Source organism: Prinia subflava, chromosome 3 (assembly GCF_021018805.1).
Source record: "Prinia subflava isolate CZ2003 ecotype Zambia chromosome 3, Cam_Psub_1.2, whole genome shotgun sequence".
NCBI lineage: Eukaryota > Metazoa > Chordata > Aves > Passeriformes > Cisticolidae > Prinia > Prinia subflava.
In genome coordinates this window covers 68,361,724-68,378,498 of record NC_086249.1, presented here as the reverse complement: position 1 = coordinate 68,378,498, position 16,775 = coordinate 68,361,724, and the positions used below count along the sequence as shown (strand labels likewise).

The following is a 16,775-nucleotide window of genomic DNA, read 5'->3' as shown; positions in this document are numbered from 1 at the left end:
GGACAGACAATAATTTTGCTTGTTAGGGTACTCTGAGAAGAGTCAGGCACTTACCCTTCTACTTTTGATAATATATTCTGACAACAATATTGGTTCTTTGCCAGCTGTGTAAGAAATACACCTGGTTTTCTTTATAAATGTGTTCTATTTGTGGTTTTTATACAGCACATCACACAGCACACATTTAAGTGGATGCACTTCCCAATTACCTCAGCCAAGCAACAATATGGTATTTGCAGGCTTCCTCTTAACTCACAGTCATTCATCTCTGTGCCTGTGTGTACCAGCTTCAGTCAAAAGCTACTTTGTTGGTGGTACTCACCCATCTTATTTCCTCAACATTTTCAACCTTTGGCAGCATCATGCTTGAAGGAAGGGTCTTGGACTGCAAAAGCACCTGTAGATCTTCTTCTGCGAGGCCGCTGGACACAGAGTTTATCCTAACACACTTTTCAGCATGGCCAAAGTCAAACTCTTCAAGGGTTTTCACGATGGTCAGTCTTGCTTCTCTCTACAATATATATGAGTTCAGATGCACATGAAAAGAAAAAGAAAGCATATTTTTTATTGACAGAAAGATGCACTGAGGAGATAACTTGTTGAAATGACAAAGCTAGACAGCCAGTATAGTGGTGTCTCCAAAATGTCTGTCACTCTTGGACTTCATTGAAACAGTCATCACCAGAACCTCACAATTTTACTTTCCTCTTTACTGTTTCTTTATAACTAGTAAATTCAATGCATGGGGTTTCTACCACTTGCAGAAAACAAGATTTTTGTGTCTGCTAATGCTGAACATGTGTTGCAAACACAAATCTTTATGCTAACATAATGTGTTGCACTAACTGCTCTCTCAAAAATGGCATATTATGAAATTTGCATAAAACAATTATTTTTGTAATTTAGCTCTATATTGCCTGAACATCAAAAAGTACATATATATATTTTTTTTTTTCCTTTGGTTTTCCTTTACTCCATATATTCAAAGTGCATTAAAGGCAGTAATAGAATTCACAACTTGCATATAAAAACAATGCTGAAATAACTCTAAGGTTTTTCTTAGACCACATAAAAGGATGCTGTGTTGGCACAAAATAAAATCTCAAAAGACACATGTTTCCCTTGGTCGTTTGCAATTTTTGTGAATGTAAATTCACAAATCTGTTTAACAGTTGATTTGCGTGACGTATACTGGCGTGCTTTTCTGAAATGAAATGCATTTCTTGGCCTGGAGAAGGGGGTAGGGGTCAAAGGAAGGTGCTGGGCTCCCTGCTTCCTGCCAACTGAAGTTTCAACCCCAAATTCTTTCCACTCACCAACAGCCCCTAACAAATTCACATTGTCAAAATGCACACTTATCAAAAGTCATTTAATTTGTGAAGAGTTTTTATGGGGCTAATAAAACTTTAAAGCTCCTGACTCATGGAGGCTCAGGAATGACTTTAACAATATGCAGTTGCTGAATAGAGATGCTTTTCAAGAAAACAGGCAAACTCAAGAGGAAAAAACAAACAAAAAAAAATCATCAAAGTTAATATCCAAGCTAATACAAATCAGCAAGAGAGCACATGACAGTAGATTTAAACCAGACGGATGCAAACCTCTGCCGGCAAGAGGGGCAGACGTGGTTTCCCAATGTGGTCTGAGTTAAACAGTGTGAGGGAACAGTAGCTTACAGTTGTCAGGACCGATGAGAACAGGGTCTCCCAGGCCAGTTTAAGACAGCTCTGCAGTGTACTGATTTACAGGGCTGGGACCCCTGATAATTAGGGTAAGTTTAGAGAAAAGCAATTGGTGGCTCTAACTGGTTAAAAGGAAGGAATAATGGAGCAGAAAGTTAATGAAATCTGAAGCGAACAGCCTTCAGCTTGGGGCTACTAGCCGTGCTCCTCCGAAGGCTGGGAGCATATGCCCGTTAATCGGACAGACGGGAACAAGGCACCCATGTATGTATCCCTGGGCTGCGATCACGGGGCGCGTTCAGGGGTAATCTCCGGAAAATGCAACCCAAAGCATGCAAACTGCTGTGAATGGACTCTGTCTGGGGACATTAGGAAAGCCACATAAAGATGCACGCAGTTTACTACAAACATGTCCAGCTGGAAGACAGCTCTGGCGCATGGCTGTCTGAAATGGCTCTTCCAAATTAGGTAAACTCAGCCACATGATGCCAATACCGGGAAATACAAATCCCCGATGTTTTCCTTCTCTGACCCAGGGTAATGGGTTTCTAGGGCTGGGCTGAAAGTTTCTGGACATGATACAGAAGGGTAGCTTAAAAACACACTCCAAATCAATTTATGCTTTTAGTTAAAGTCAGATTATCACTGTTTCAGCACACACCAATGCAATTTGCAAAAGAGAGATCTTCCCAAAGTGTCCTCTAAGGCAGCACTCAATTCCAGCTGAAGGCACATCTCCAGCAAAGTTGCAGCCTAATTTGTTATGGTTTTTTTCAGAATATAATAATGAGCACTAGACCATCTCATATCTATTTTTCTCCTCAGTCTGCAAACTCCCTCCCCAAAAAAGACAGATCGTGTCTTTCTAGGTATATTTCCATACAAAACACTTATTAACAGGCTGTTGCTGTTATCAATTTACATAAACTAAATGTGCAGCCCTCTGGTACGTATCCCAAAAATAACCAACAACTTCACTGAATTTATATCAACCAACAAACATGGGGAGGGGGTTGTTGTTTTTTCCCATATTTTAATAGAAAATATGTCACTATGTTAGTTAACACACCCATGCCATCTGTTCAGTTGAGAATTGATGCGTTTTCTTAGAACTGCTATGTTTTAGATCTGTCTGCCTAGATACCCTAGGAATGGAAACGTTTTCTTTCCGTGATATAATACTTCTGGTCACTATAGCTTCCACAGCAAGAATCAATGCATGTTTTTAATTGTGGAACAAACTGATGGGACCTGGCTGCCAAAGCCAGAGCTTGTGAGGGGGCTGACTGTGTGCCTACCCTCCCTACAATGGAGGAAATTCAACTGATGTTAGCTGGAGAGTATCAGGTTCCCATAAAGGTTTCCAATAAAACATTTCATGGGTAAATAAAACAAATATACACTAAAACCTTTGACCAAATGTACTAAAAACATGGAGAAAAGCGAGACTCCTTTCTTGCTCATTAGGCAGGGAAACGTAGATGGTATTCTTATTGTTGAATTCATGCAAAAGATAAAACCTTAACCTAGGTAAACCACTTCAACATTATAACAGAGAAAATGGTAGTCCTTGATACAATAATATTCTTATTGCCAAGAATGGGAAAACTAAAATTTTTAAGGAATGGTGAGAAAAATATTTGCCCTGTTCTTCACATGAGAACTGCAACATCAGATAATACTTTGTCATGAAAGAATAGCTGATAAAGAAATAAACCTAATCATTTGGTAAAATATTTCGTGCTCACATAACTTGGGATGGTGGTATCCGCCTTGGGTCCCATGTGACTTGGGCTCTTTACCAAACTGAACAAGAAAGAAAGACAACAGAGAACTTCATGGTAAATAGTGATTCTACTAAAATGCTCTAAATCTGCAACTTGTGCTGGAAAGCTCACTGAGGGAAAAAAAGGTTGGTCAAGATGGCTACTTCAGCACCCCTTCTGTTTGGCTCTGAGGGAGGACACAGGAAGAGGTTCGTTACCACGTGCAGCTATGCCAACTGGTGAAGATAAAGGTTTTGGTGACGCAGCATTGCTGACAAATCCATTGCTGCCCAAACACACAGACACCGAAATGAAAAATGAGAATATGCACATTGCCGCCTCCACTGGCACCCATTAAACCTAATAACTAAACATCCTCATGAGTTTCTCGCTCTGAATTATCAAATCTGCAAAGAAAACAACATCCGTCCACTTTTACACTCCAGTGGAAGAGGTGGTCCCTCGCGGCAGGGCTGCGCAGTCTCGCCATCTGGAGAATAAATCGAGTGTGAAGTACAGTATAGTTTGGGACCAAGCTCCGTGGCGGCAGCCCAGCAGTTAGTTCATTAGTCCCAAACTTGCGGGGATTAGTGCGGTATCAACTCTACTGTCGGATGGGATCAGGCAGGCAGAGCGCGAGACTCGGGGAAGGGGGTGGCGGCAAAGAGGGAGCCCCTTGGGCTTGTTGATAAAACCACACTGTATTACTGCACCTAAACACGTACTTTTGGTAACAGTATTTGGAAACAGTTTCCCATCATCTGAATCAGATCTTTCCATATTTTCTTTTTTTTTTCCTCACCTCTTTTTTTCCTTTATGTTATATGTCAAAACATACAAATTTCCACTTCCGAACAGAAGAGATACAGAAGAAAAAATGCCACAGAACTGGAAGTTCAGCCACCCACTCACCTTGGATACACTGTTAATACAGCAAAAATGAAGCAAAGATGGTTGGACTAATAGCAGATGGAAAAATTACATTTTCTTCTTTCTTTTCTAACTGGTACAATTCCCTACAATACTGTTTTTCAGCATTGTGATTTCTAGACCTATCTGATTTTGAGGACAAAATTTTTGTTTTACTTTATTTTTCTTGACTAGTCTTCCTCCTGTTTTTCTAAAGACCTCCAGGTCTTAATGTGAAGATGTGGTCATACTTAAATATATGTTTGTATATAGATCTCATCCTGTTATCACTTTTTTGTAACCATTCTGCATATGGAAATGCAAATACATGATGCACTAAAATGTCAGGCCAGAATCTATCATCCTCAATGCTATAATAAGTTGGCATGTTTCAAATAGGAGAGGAAAAATTAATTACTATAATCACAATTCAAGTTCTTTTTTTTGTGACATGTCTGACATGGTAAAAACATACAATTATGTGTTATTGTTAATTCCTTGGAGCGGTTTGTTTACAGAACTTGACATTGCTGCGTCTTTTGTCACTAATATTAGTGCATGCCATATGAATGCCCTCTCAAGTAAGATTCTGCAGAAGTGTACATATATATATATATATATATCATATACCTGTAGTCGTTTTTGTGCAGAATAGAGTTTCTGCAGGGGGAAAATCTGACATTTTCTGCATGCATAACTCTCTATCAATGAAGTGATGTCATACAGAATCATAGCATACAAATGCCATTTAGTTTCAAATTCACAAATGAGATTGGCAAGAGAAAAGACAAATTACATTTGTTTTTAAGGAAACAAAGAGAACTGTAAATGTGGAGCAGAGCACTTCTGAGAGCAGGAGGTACTTGTCTCATGAGATTTGCTTTCTACCTTACACATATCAGGTAGTTGTGAGAATAAATCTTTGAAATGGCAAGTACCTATTTCTAGTTAGCCTTGTTAGACTGAAAATTTGCTATAAAATATACACAAAGCCTCCAGAAGTGGTTATTAAATATTTTCTTACTGTTACCTCTGAGCACATAATCAGTTACCGAGTTTTTAAAGATTTAAGAAATTTTGGAACACAGTTTCTTTTGGTTCAACATGGAACACACCAAACCCACCATGTAACCAATTCTTAAGGAAAAAAGGGGCAGGAGTGGGGAGGAAGAGGGAGAATGGAGTCTCCATCATGGATGCTGGTGTCTCTCTTCTGTATTTCAGGTAAACATATGTTTTCATGTACTGCAAGACACTGATTTTGCTGCTACTCTTCCCTGAAATCATCTCTTTTTTTTTAAGTAATTATTTGGTCTCCTATTTTTTTTTTTTTTTTGTTTAATACCAACCATTTCATTTGCCTGAAAAAGATTCTTCATGACATCAAAATGAGTCATCTAACTCTGTGCACTTCTAGCATCTGCTGCTTTTCTCTCTGCTCTGCAAATTGTTCTTACATGCAGTGCATGGTCCAGCAACACTAAAATGATGCAAACGTCAGTAGTCAGTATTGAGAACTAAGCAGCAGTTTAATTATGCTCTGCTGAGAACACCAAATTTCTTTGCCCATTTCTCTACAAGTTTCATTTAAGGTCTGGGATCACATCAGTGCACTTATCACCCATAGCTACCCTGTATTTTTAAAAGACAGGATCTCTAAAAGCTGTCCAGGAACAGCTGGGAGTGCTTGCTGCCTTGTAAGCTTAGCAAGCCTCTCCCTCCCTCTACCAGTGTGGACAATGTGGATCCTGAAGATATTAGGTGGGGATCTATCCAACACCATCAGAGTTGGGCAATTTCCACATATGGTGGTCAGGTGGCCTGTCCTGAGATGCTGTGAATGTGGAGAACTAGTGAACAAGAGCCTGAGGTTGTCTCATCCAGCAGCCAGGAGCCAGGGCTCCTGAATCCCAATAAAGCTTTAGGGGTGCTCAGCTGTGTAAGTACTAAATTTCTGCTGAGGCTGACTATCCAAGGATGTGGATATGAGTGCAACAGCAAGACATCTCCACAAGTTGTCATCAAGGTATTTTTGTGACTTGCACATATCTCAGGGAAATTTAAGCAGAGGCCAGTAGGCTGCTAGAATGAATTGGCACACAGAAATAATAATATAATATTTAATAATATAATAGTCACATAATATGAGGACTGAGTATAAATATCTCAGTAGCAAAAATGATACAGCACGGTATGTGGGTGTGTCTGTGTGTACATAAACACAGAGACAGGCTTACACCTTAAGACAATTTGTACAGAAGTGTTTCAAGAGGTTTTTAACGATAGTAATATATATAGCAGCTTAAATAAATCAGAGTTTTGTTCATGTAGGTAGGCAGCTATTCTTTTGCCAACTTTTATAAACACTTACAAAAGAGATGTAAACAACCTTTCAATTAACACAAATCAAGCTAGCATTAATTTAAGCTAGCTGCTAGAAGCAGTCTCTTTACTTTTTTCCACTGGCTTTCTGAAGATACTTTTGGTTTTGTGACAGATTAGCATCACAAATGAAAATTCTTTAAAAGCATTAGTGTTAATTAGTCTTCCTGGACAGTCCAAATGAGCTACTGCATGATGAAATGAGGCCATAAAATATGCAATCTAATATATAAGTTTAAAAAAGGGTTATACTTTTCTTTCATCTGAACTTAACAGCATGTCAATTTTTATTTAAAAATATTACAGTTTAAGATATATTTACCTGGCAGTATGTAATAGATAAGTATAGAAAATGTGTACATTTAGACATCTTTTTGTCTAAACTTTGTCTAAAGTGCCTCTTTTTGTTAATGATGATAATGAAATATACTGCTGTCTGTCAAAAGTACATGTGCTTTAGCAAACTATCAATCCCTCTTTAGCAGCTGATTTCAGATGTGATGATTCTAAGTGAGATATGGATCAAATGTTTTAAAGACTGGCAAATTATTGCTGCAATTATTTAATAAATCAATCAAGAAAAAAAAAACACCTTAAAGCCAAGAGAGGCAAACAGAGGCTTTCTGAAAAAAATTCAACAAGCCAGAACTTTATGCCTGCTTGTACTGGAGGAACCAGTGTCTGCCCCAAGCTGCTAATTGCTCCTAGGAACAAGGAAGGCGTCTTTTATCTTTCCTCTTTTCTGGAATAAACTTTTCCCAGTCCACCTCCAGTCTCAACAAAACTATGTGTTTCAAAGAGAAGGCTTGAAACAATGGTTGTGTTTCTGGTGTAGTGCAAACACTGATTAACAGCTCTTATCTCAGTTTTCATAAAGTGCCTTATCTGCATTGGTAAATTAGCAAATTAATATTCTGTAATGTGATCAAAGCCCCACAGAATGCCCTAAGTCCACGTGTTCACAGCTCATGCTCACAGTAAAACTGTAATGGTACAAAAAAGCTCTCAACTCTTCATTTTCAACTTCCATTTTTAAGTTAAGTGGTGTCACCTTGTAGATGCATGTATTTCCATGTAGTGGGGATTCAAGACCAAAACTTGTCACTTAGGTGTCTTATGCTGGGTAAGGCACTCCCAGGAGGTCCTCCCACAAGATGAGTTCTTGAGCCATCTAGAAGAGGACTTCTGAAACTTTCTCATCCTACAGGCAATTTTTTAAAAGTAGAAATTACCTCATGTAGTACGGTATATGTCCTTGTGAGATCATGCCATTCATATCAATTTCCATGTACAGATTCTCTGAGAAAATCTACACCACTGGATTAATTTAGCTCCCAGCTTCACCTGAAGGTTTTTGAGTCTCAGCTGCCCACAAGGCACAACTGCTCACGTACGTCCAGACTCCCCCTTGGCAGACTGATTCATCTATTTCCTCCGAACCACAATACAGGTTTCAGAGACAGATCTCTCTAGGCATCATGCCCAGAGAGTGGTTTGGGCAGGACTGCACCAAGTTCAGGTGCCTCCACCCTGCTCCTGTGACGCAGCTCCAGCAAAGCCTGTGTCCCTCTAAACACTCACAGGAACCATCTTGCCAAGCCCCAGGGTGTGCAACACATCCTCAGCTGAGGTTTAAAAACTTCATGGTGGTAGGCCACCTTGCTCACAGGCTGGAAATCAAGAAAAACCACCCCAAACCAACTATACTACAAACCTAATTACTCCACCAAAACCCCATGAGGAGACACATGTGCTACTTATCCATCACTGTACTTAATCTGTTCTAGAGATTTGCCCCTGTGCCATGTGGGCACAGGGCTCTTCCACACTAGGTGAGGGCAGGAGGGATCTCTCCTTGGATCACATACATTTAGCATTGTAGAAGTAGCCTGTAATTGCAGTAATTACTTTTGTGGGAGAATAATGTTACGAGTTCAACACAAGAAACTAACGAGCTTTGCACTACATTGACACAACTCTTGCCTTCCTGCAAAGCAAACTTCTTTCATAATTGTATTTCTCAGCCAGTGCTCACCTTAATAAAGACCCAAATCACTAAGCTGTATTTTGCCAGAAATCCTTCTTTTCTGCCAGAAGAAGGGCTTCCTTTTGATAGAAATCCCACTTGGATGGGTGACTGGGGTGAGTCAAGGAACCCAACAATCCCACTTCATTCCAAATGCAGGTTTTAGCAACAAAACTAAATGTTGTACTGCAGACAACATTTTCTCAGATGCTCCATAAGATGAGGCAAAGCCTACTACACCTTCTGGCAGAGTCCCTGAAGGATGGGCAGTAGTACAAAAGCAGTTGCCCTCCCTTCTTTCCACCCCACACCCCAGAAGTGGGAGAGGGGAAACAGCACCAGAATGCTGTGTCCCATGTGTCCCCATATTGGCAGTGACTAACTGAGGCAGAGAGTGATCCCTGATACAAAATAAAATTATTAAAAATAAACTCTATGACTCATGTATTCATGGCAAGGAGTATGAACCTTTTAGAAATGAATTCACTTGTATTCTGTGGTCCAAACAAAACCTGACTGTGAATTTTTCCCTGCCTAGACCTGTGATTGCTGTCAAAGGAACTGAGATATTTCTCCAGTTTGAAAGTGGGACCTGAGAAGGTTGTTGTTTCCTAGGTCAGATTTCATCTGTGTCAATCCTACAGTCGTAGGGTCATATTTGTACATCACTGATAGATGTATTGTACTGGTACAATACAACACACACCTTTATAGACATGGTGAGAATTGTTTACTGGTGCTCTTCAAAACTTAAGTTCCTCATTTAGATATTCCTGATTGCAGTGGAACAAGTTACTGGACCTTGTGACACTTCCTTCCCTAAGCTTTTCTTCAACTTACTTCCTTGATAAAATAAATTATTTTTAAATGCTAACCTGACTGAGAAGGTGCTCTCCAGTGGGACTTCTGGAATATCTATGAAATTTAAAGTAAAATATTGGTGCTTATTTCCCAATAAAACAAACCAATATATGATTATTTGTGCAACATCTAAGAAGTTCCTACCCTCTTCTGCTTATTCCCATTCCATGCCCTGCTTTTTCCTTATGCAAGCATTTCCAACCAAGTTTTTCTCAAGCTGAGATGTGTCACAGATGTCATGAAAGGAATGACATGAGGACACACTGGTGAGCGAAGCAGGAAAAAGGGACAAGTTTATTTACAAAACTCAATTTTATAAATTTCTTATGAGGCCTGTGGATTGGAGGATGGAATTCCACCTATCAAACTACATTGGTTAAGCTAACTGTCAATCAAATTTCTCCTCCCACCTAGAAATATGTAAACAATGACAGAGTTAACAAAACATGGCCATTGTTTATAGTAGAAAGTGTGATAAAGTAAAATTTCTGACTCCAATATGAAGAACAAAACAGAAGGCTTAGAAAAGTCTTCAAAACTAAAGTGACAGAGATGCAAACTCTATCTTTGAAACAATCCCATTAGAGAAAGTCAGGTTTTCCTGTGTGGGGGAGTAGAAATTTGTTTTTTACCCCAACCAATTTAATCAGTCCTGATTACAGCCTGGCCAAACAAACAACTGCAGCACTGCAAGCAAGGGCATGGCAAAGGATGACAATAAGCAGCTAGGAAGGGCAACACAGAAAAAAGTACTTCTTAAGCTGTTTTTATTTTTCTTTCCACCAGAGCCCAGCCAGCTGAGCACTCACCATTGCTCCTGTGCAGGAGGAGAGTTGTAGGTAGGATTCAAGCAAATGCCTGCATCCCTTAACAACCCTCACTACAAGCCCCCATTCTTGCATCCATGTGTATTTCCCCATAAAATTACCTCAGCATAAGCAACAGGGGCATCTGGAAGCAGAGCACCTTGTTAAACCATTGATTACTTGACTAACACAACTTTTGCCTTAATTTATGTGGTCCCCTCATAACATTTTTCCAGACCTGAACATGCAGGGCTCCTTCAGCGTGCTATTGTTACCTACTCTTGCATCTGTCCAAATCTAACATGAATTTCATTCACTTCAAGCAGACTGTCAGGGTTTGAGTTCAAATTCTTTACACATGGCTTATCAGGTATTTTCTTTCACTTTCTGGACAATGACTCTGCCAAATGTAGTGTAAGTAAAAGACTAATAAGAAAATGGGTTCAGCTTTGAACCATTTCTAAAAACATACAATAAATGCTGGGGTCAGCCTGAACTTTGTGCTGATTTAACCACTTCATATTTATTTGACATCAATAATATGAAGTTGGTGCAACGGTCTGGCATGAAACTAATTGTTAAAATGCTACTAGCAACATAATTTGTTCTCCTGTGTGAATAAAATTCATGGACAATCAGGATTTTACAGCGATATAACTGCATTAATACAGTAATGTTGATTTGTTTATCTTACATTAATTTTAAACCAACAGTGATAAAATAGAATTCAGTGTTTACAAGTTTGGCACCCATTAAACTGCCTTGTTTCTGGCTTTCTTTTCCTCTTATATTTTTTCCCAATTTGCTTCATCGTTGTGTAACTGTCTGAACAAAGTATGTACTTAGCAATCTTTTTTTTGTCCTTTTGGCTTGATATGATTCTCCTTCTTGTTCTGAATGAAGGACTGCCAAAAGAGATTAGTGAAAATGTGTTCTACTTACCTAAAAATCTCTTTTTTGGGAAACTATTCTGCTTTACTTGCTAAACCTGTTCATGTTTTTTGATTACCCCAGTAGTAATGCATTTTGTATTGAGAACAGAAGGTAATTTTCCCCCCAAAGTGCTCAGAGACATTTTCTCCAGCCAGAATCCCCTCTCCCATCACCTGCATCAGGTGCAGGTTAACCCTGGTGGGACTCAGGTGATACTCCCCTCCCTTTTCTTGGCAGGCTTCTCCCCGTGCTGCCAGCCTGCCACCAAGCATCGTGTCTGTTTGGCAGCCACCCCTGCAACCTCCGGAAGCTCCCTGGCTCCATTTTCTCATTCCAGCTGGGCACTCAGGCACTGCCCCCGCCAGTGTGTTTGCACTGTTTGTGCTTGTGTGTTTTTATGCTGCTGGATATAGAAGGTTGTTCATGTCCTTTCCTGGTAAAGGTGTCCTGGTTTTCGTTTAGGATAGGGCTGTAGCTGGCACAGTCCAAAACTGTCCTTCGGTTACTCTGCATCTAGATAACTTCACTTATGTTCTGAGGACAAAACACACAGTGGCATTAATGCCCTTTGACTTTATCTGTTGGCAAGTTTCCTACCCAGTTCTCTCCTCCCTCTTCTGTTTGGCAAGCAATCATCAATAAACTTCCTAGGAAGTCTCCTCTTTAGAGGCAGTAGGTTTCTGCAGCACAGATGCAGGAACAAGTCCTTCTTGAACTCACTAGAATACTCCAACATCTGAGGGTGCTCTACAAGGTACAACAGTACCATAAAACTATTGTAAAGTTTGTATCTTACCAAAATCTCTTTCTTTCCTGGTTCTTCATCTGATCTTTCACCTTCCCCACTGGGCTTCAGACGAAATCAGAGAATCACAGGATTGCCGAGGTTGGAAGGGACCTCTGGGGGTCATTTGTCCAATGCCCCTGCTACAGCAGGGACACCCAGAGCTGCACACCTCGGACCATGTCCAGATAGCTTTTGAATATCCCCAAGGATGGAGACTCATAACCGCTGAGAAACCTGTCAGTGCTCAGTCACCTACATGGTGAAAAAGTGTTCTGATGTTCAGAGAGAATCTCCCATGTTTCAGCTGCTGTCACTGGACATCACTGAGCAGAGCCTGGCTCTGTCCTCTCTGCACCCTCCCTGCAGGTATTTATATACATTGATTGGATTCCCCTGAGCTGGATAATCCCAGCTCTCTCAGCCTCTCCTCAGAGGAGAAATATTCCAGTTCCTTCAACCTTTTGGAGCCCATTCCTGAAGTCTCTCCAGTATGTTTATGGCTTTTGAGTACTGATACCTTTGGCATTCGCCTCCACATGATTTGTAAAGTTTAGAAGTCCTCTCTGCTCTTTGTCAGACATCTTTGAGCATATTAAAACGGTGTACTTTTTTTTTTTTTAATGTTAAGGTCCACTTAAAAAATTACTAGTATTCAGCACTCCATTTTATTTATTAATATTGTTTTTTTAAAATTCTCATGTCCCTTCATGATTTCAGCATCACCTTTTCCAATACAATTCTCATTTCCAACTGAGTGATTTGATCTTTGCTTTAAGATAATTTTTCATCTGTTGCTTATTTGCCTTTATTTCTTCTTGACCAGGTTTCACAGCTTCAGATTCTGTGTTGGCAGTTTCTTGGCCAGTTTTCTTTTCCTGTTGACCAGATATAATCTCTGCCAGTATTGATGCTAAATCCTTTATTGCTGGCCAAGCAAGAATCAATCATGCTGGATCTTACTAATATCAATTTACACTTAATAGAAATGTAATCCTTTTGGGAATTAAGATCTGCCCTAACATAAACTTTGTCACATTTTATGAATGCTTATGAATATTAATTAATTATTCTAGCCTGCTTGCATGCATGTTTGTAAACAGATAGCTATTAGGACAATTAAAATAGCAAGAAGAGTAGCAAAATGGCTTCAGTCTAACAACTATATAAATATATATATTTAAGAATACTACTTCTGCCTGTGTTTCTCAGGACAGGTCATTGTTCGACTCCATTCGCATGTGGACCTACTTTCCAGCTATTCTTGTTTCACATCTATATTGCAGAATCACTGCAGAGCCACAGGCAGGATGAACCCCATTGTCCTCTAGACCATTCAAGCTTAGCACAAATGCACGATCTAGCAATGAGAGCTTTCACACAGCCAATTCTACGTGCCCAGAAGTTCAGCTCAGCTTTTTCATCCTGAACAATGGGGAAGCAAGGGGGATAGCCTAATATTTTATCCTCTGTTTTGCCTACGTAGTCTTTGTCCACCGGTGTTTTGTGGCATTAAAGGTGAACCTCTTTCATGCAATAGCTATCAAAAAGCCTTCCTCCTCTAGACAAGGTAATGATGAATTAGAGTCACTGTTTGCTGTTATCCTGATCTGCTTTTCAAATGGAGATGCTTTTTCTATCATCTATATAACTTGTTCTGCTCCTTCTGTGTCTTCCCAGACCGGGGCACAAAATCTCTAGGCTAAATACGGGACAAAATTCTGACAAATTGTTTTTTCTGTTGTCCTGTCTCCTAGGCATCCCCCCTCCCTTCAAGCTTTCCTTGTATTCTTTTCACTGCTAATAGTCAAACAAGTTATTGAAATGTTTTTGTTTGTTTTTAGGTGTTTCCCTCCCTCACCTTCAGTCGACGTTTGTAAAGCGTTTAACACTACACCAGGCGGGTTAATTTACTGCACTGGTAAAACAGGCTATTTGGAGTGTCTTGCAACACTGACATGTTTTCAGCTTGAAAATCAGATGTCTCCATCCCAAAGGAAAGAATTCTTGCCAAAGCTTTGTTTATATCGATGCCAGGTGCAATCTGGCCCAACAGTGGTAATGACATATGAACACTAAACAGTTTGTAAAAAACATACTTCAAAATGAAATCTGAATCCTGTCTATAAAGACCCAGGTAAAGGTCTTACTAGGTATTTGCCTGGTGTAGAAAAGTATTTATTTGTAGAAACATTAATTTGGCTTCTGGGCTCCCTTTAGTGTTATTAGTGGCCTCTGATTTCAGTTTTTTCATTACAATTTGTTTTTCTTTTGCTTCTGGTAGAGTTTTCAAAGCCAAAGGTTTATTGTGTAAAAATATTTTAACAAAAATTACTGTAATTACTGTATTTAGTATTTTATTTTGTACATGGCTTTTGCATGTACGATAAGCAAAATAAACCTTTTCTTCTTTTGCTTCACAGAGAGCAACCCTGACCTGGTGAAAATTAGAAATACTGCAATGCAAAGCATACTGCAGCACCTCTTGAAAGGGAATTGCCAGAATTTAATTGCATCCTCCTCTTCTTAAACAAGTTCCAAATGGGCTTTCATACCTAGAGGCGATTTTTTGGTTACTGGTAAGTTAAACCTGTGTAAGAGTCCTGACCCTTAGATGAAGTACCTCCCTGCCCATAGTGTGAAAGCATCAGAAACCCCGGTAGGCTGCAAATTGCGTATGTTTGTCTGATCTCTGTGATGGACACATCCTCGGATAAAACTGTGGAAAGCAGAGGTGAGTAGACACACTGAAACGTTTTTAAAATGTGCCCAGATTTTGTTTGCAAATCTGTATTAAATTGACACACCCACTAAATCAGCGGCCATTTAAATGAAGATCTGGCCCTAAAAAAAAATGATATTTATGCAGTGACCACATTCTTCCCTCTTCAGAGGGTCAGCGTTAAAACCAAATGCTCATTGCTGCTGTCAGTATGTGTGCTGCTGCAAGGAAGGTGCCCAGCGTGATCTACATATCCTATAGGCATAGAGCAAATCACTTCCTCAAAGAGTAAACCAAACAAAAGACAGAGAACAACGGCAATAAGAGACTATTTGACAAAAAGCTATTCATGTGCAGAACCCATTACCTCACCACATACCTAAGAGTGAGCCAGTGGCTTTGGGTTTTGTCTTAAGAAGAAGCTGAGGGAAATTTTCAGGATGCTTTTCCCATGTGTTTGAAGTGAAATCAGGAGATCAGTATGCCTTTAAAATTAAAGATAAGCCTCTTAATACTTTAACTGAAACTTCACAAATCATGATTTTTGAATCAGTGCCTCAGCATAAAAGGAAAGACTCAGATTTGCAGATGGCAAGTTGCTTGCTGCAATCTGAAAGGGTCTATACTATAATGGCAAAAAATATGACTATATACACTTTCTTCCTCTGTCCATCTGCCACTGTTATAGTCTAGTGTGGGGGTGATTTTATTTAAATTTGGACTGTTTGCAGGCTGATTTCTCATTTCTGCAATCATTAGGTTTGCCACAAAAAGAGTAAATAGATTTTTTTAAAAAATTCCCAACTGCTGCCTTGGTGCTGTGTGACTTAAATAGTGAAATCATTGCTATAGATTGCCACAGAAGAAATCTGCATACATCTGCTGCTGGTCTGCATGGTATTGCATCCAGTGACTGTGTATGTATATATATATATGGAGGGAATCTTTGGGAATCTTCTCAATTCTTGCAAGTACTTTCTGAAATGGAAGATGCAGAATCTTCTGGTGGTAATGACCAGACAGACCAAGAATAACAGAAGATAAATACATTAATAACAGAAAATGAGTAATGCCAATAGATATTTATTAATATTTAAAGGTCATAGAAAGAGTCATCTTGTTTTACTCATTATTATCCTTCATCCAGGGAAATTACACAGTAGCTGCCCTGTGAGTTAGTTTTCCCCGCACTCACAAGAAAAAAGGTCAATGGGCAGAGGTATGCATTTATCAAGACACACAGTCATTGAAAAGCTATCAGGAACCATGACTGCAAACATCAGATCATTCACCTTTCCCCTTGCTCAAACTTGCCACAAGAGGACATACAGATGGATTTTTGTTTTCTTGTTCAGAGGGAATGGATTTGCCTAGAAAAAGCCTTTGTGCTTTTTGCCATCAGACCCTCAGCATTGCAGGGACCAATTGGTGGATCTGCCTCCTAGGGTGGTGGTCCTCATGGACAAATCCCCCCAACCCAGACTGGTCCCTTGTGCTTTCCTCATGCCCTAGGCTCCCAGTGGCCCTGGTGCACCAAGGCGACATGCCCAGGGCTCTGCAGAGTCACCCCCCAGCACATCCTGCTCCCCAGAAGGCAAGCTGGTGACTGCAGGGAACAGAAACAGCTGTCTAAAGCTGCCAGCTCTGTCAGGCTGATGACAAAGGAATTGCATCAAATAAGAGAAATTGGCTCCTTGATACGTTATGTTTTTAAAATGGCCTGTGATGTTACAGAGTAAGTTGTTTTAGAGCTTGTAGGTTAGCTCAGGGGATCTGAAAAAATAATATCTGAAGACAGACTTTGAAAGGATTCACTTTAAATAGCTTACTCTGTGAGAATAAGGAAAAAAAAAATCAAACTAAAATTATTGCAGAATACTGATTCCTGTCTCTTTTGCACTTGC

The 16,775-nt window shown here is 39.8% G+C and overlaps 1 protein-coding gene across 10 annotated transcripts in view; it reads right to left on the bottom strand.

Moving 5' to 3' along the window:
* The window catches only part of CLYBL (citramalyl-CoA lyase), a 190,095-nt gene that overhangs the window by 52,089 nt on the left and 121,231 nt on the right, over positions 1–16,775 (bottom strand). For all 10 annotated transcript variants that reach the window (XR_010079688.1, XR_010079689.1, XM_063392357.1 and 7 more), the window contains one exon: positions 323–511. Coding sequence is in view for 8 of the 10 variants with exons in the window: in XM_063392357.1 (XP_063248427.1) it covers positions 323–511 (189 nt within the window). In the remaining 2 variants the exon portion in view is untranslated. The remainder of the gene's footprint in view (positions 1–322; positions 512–16,775) is intronic.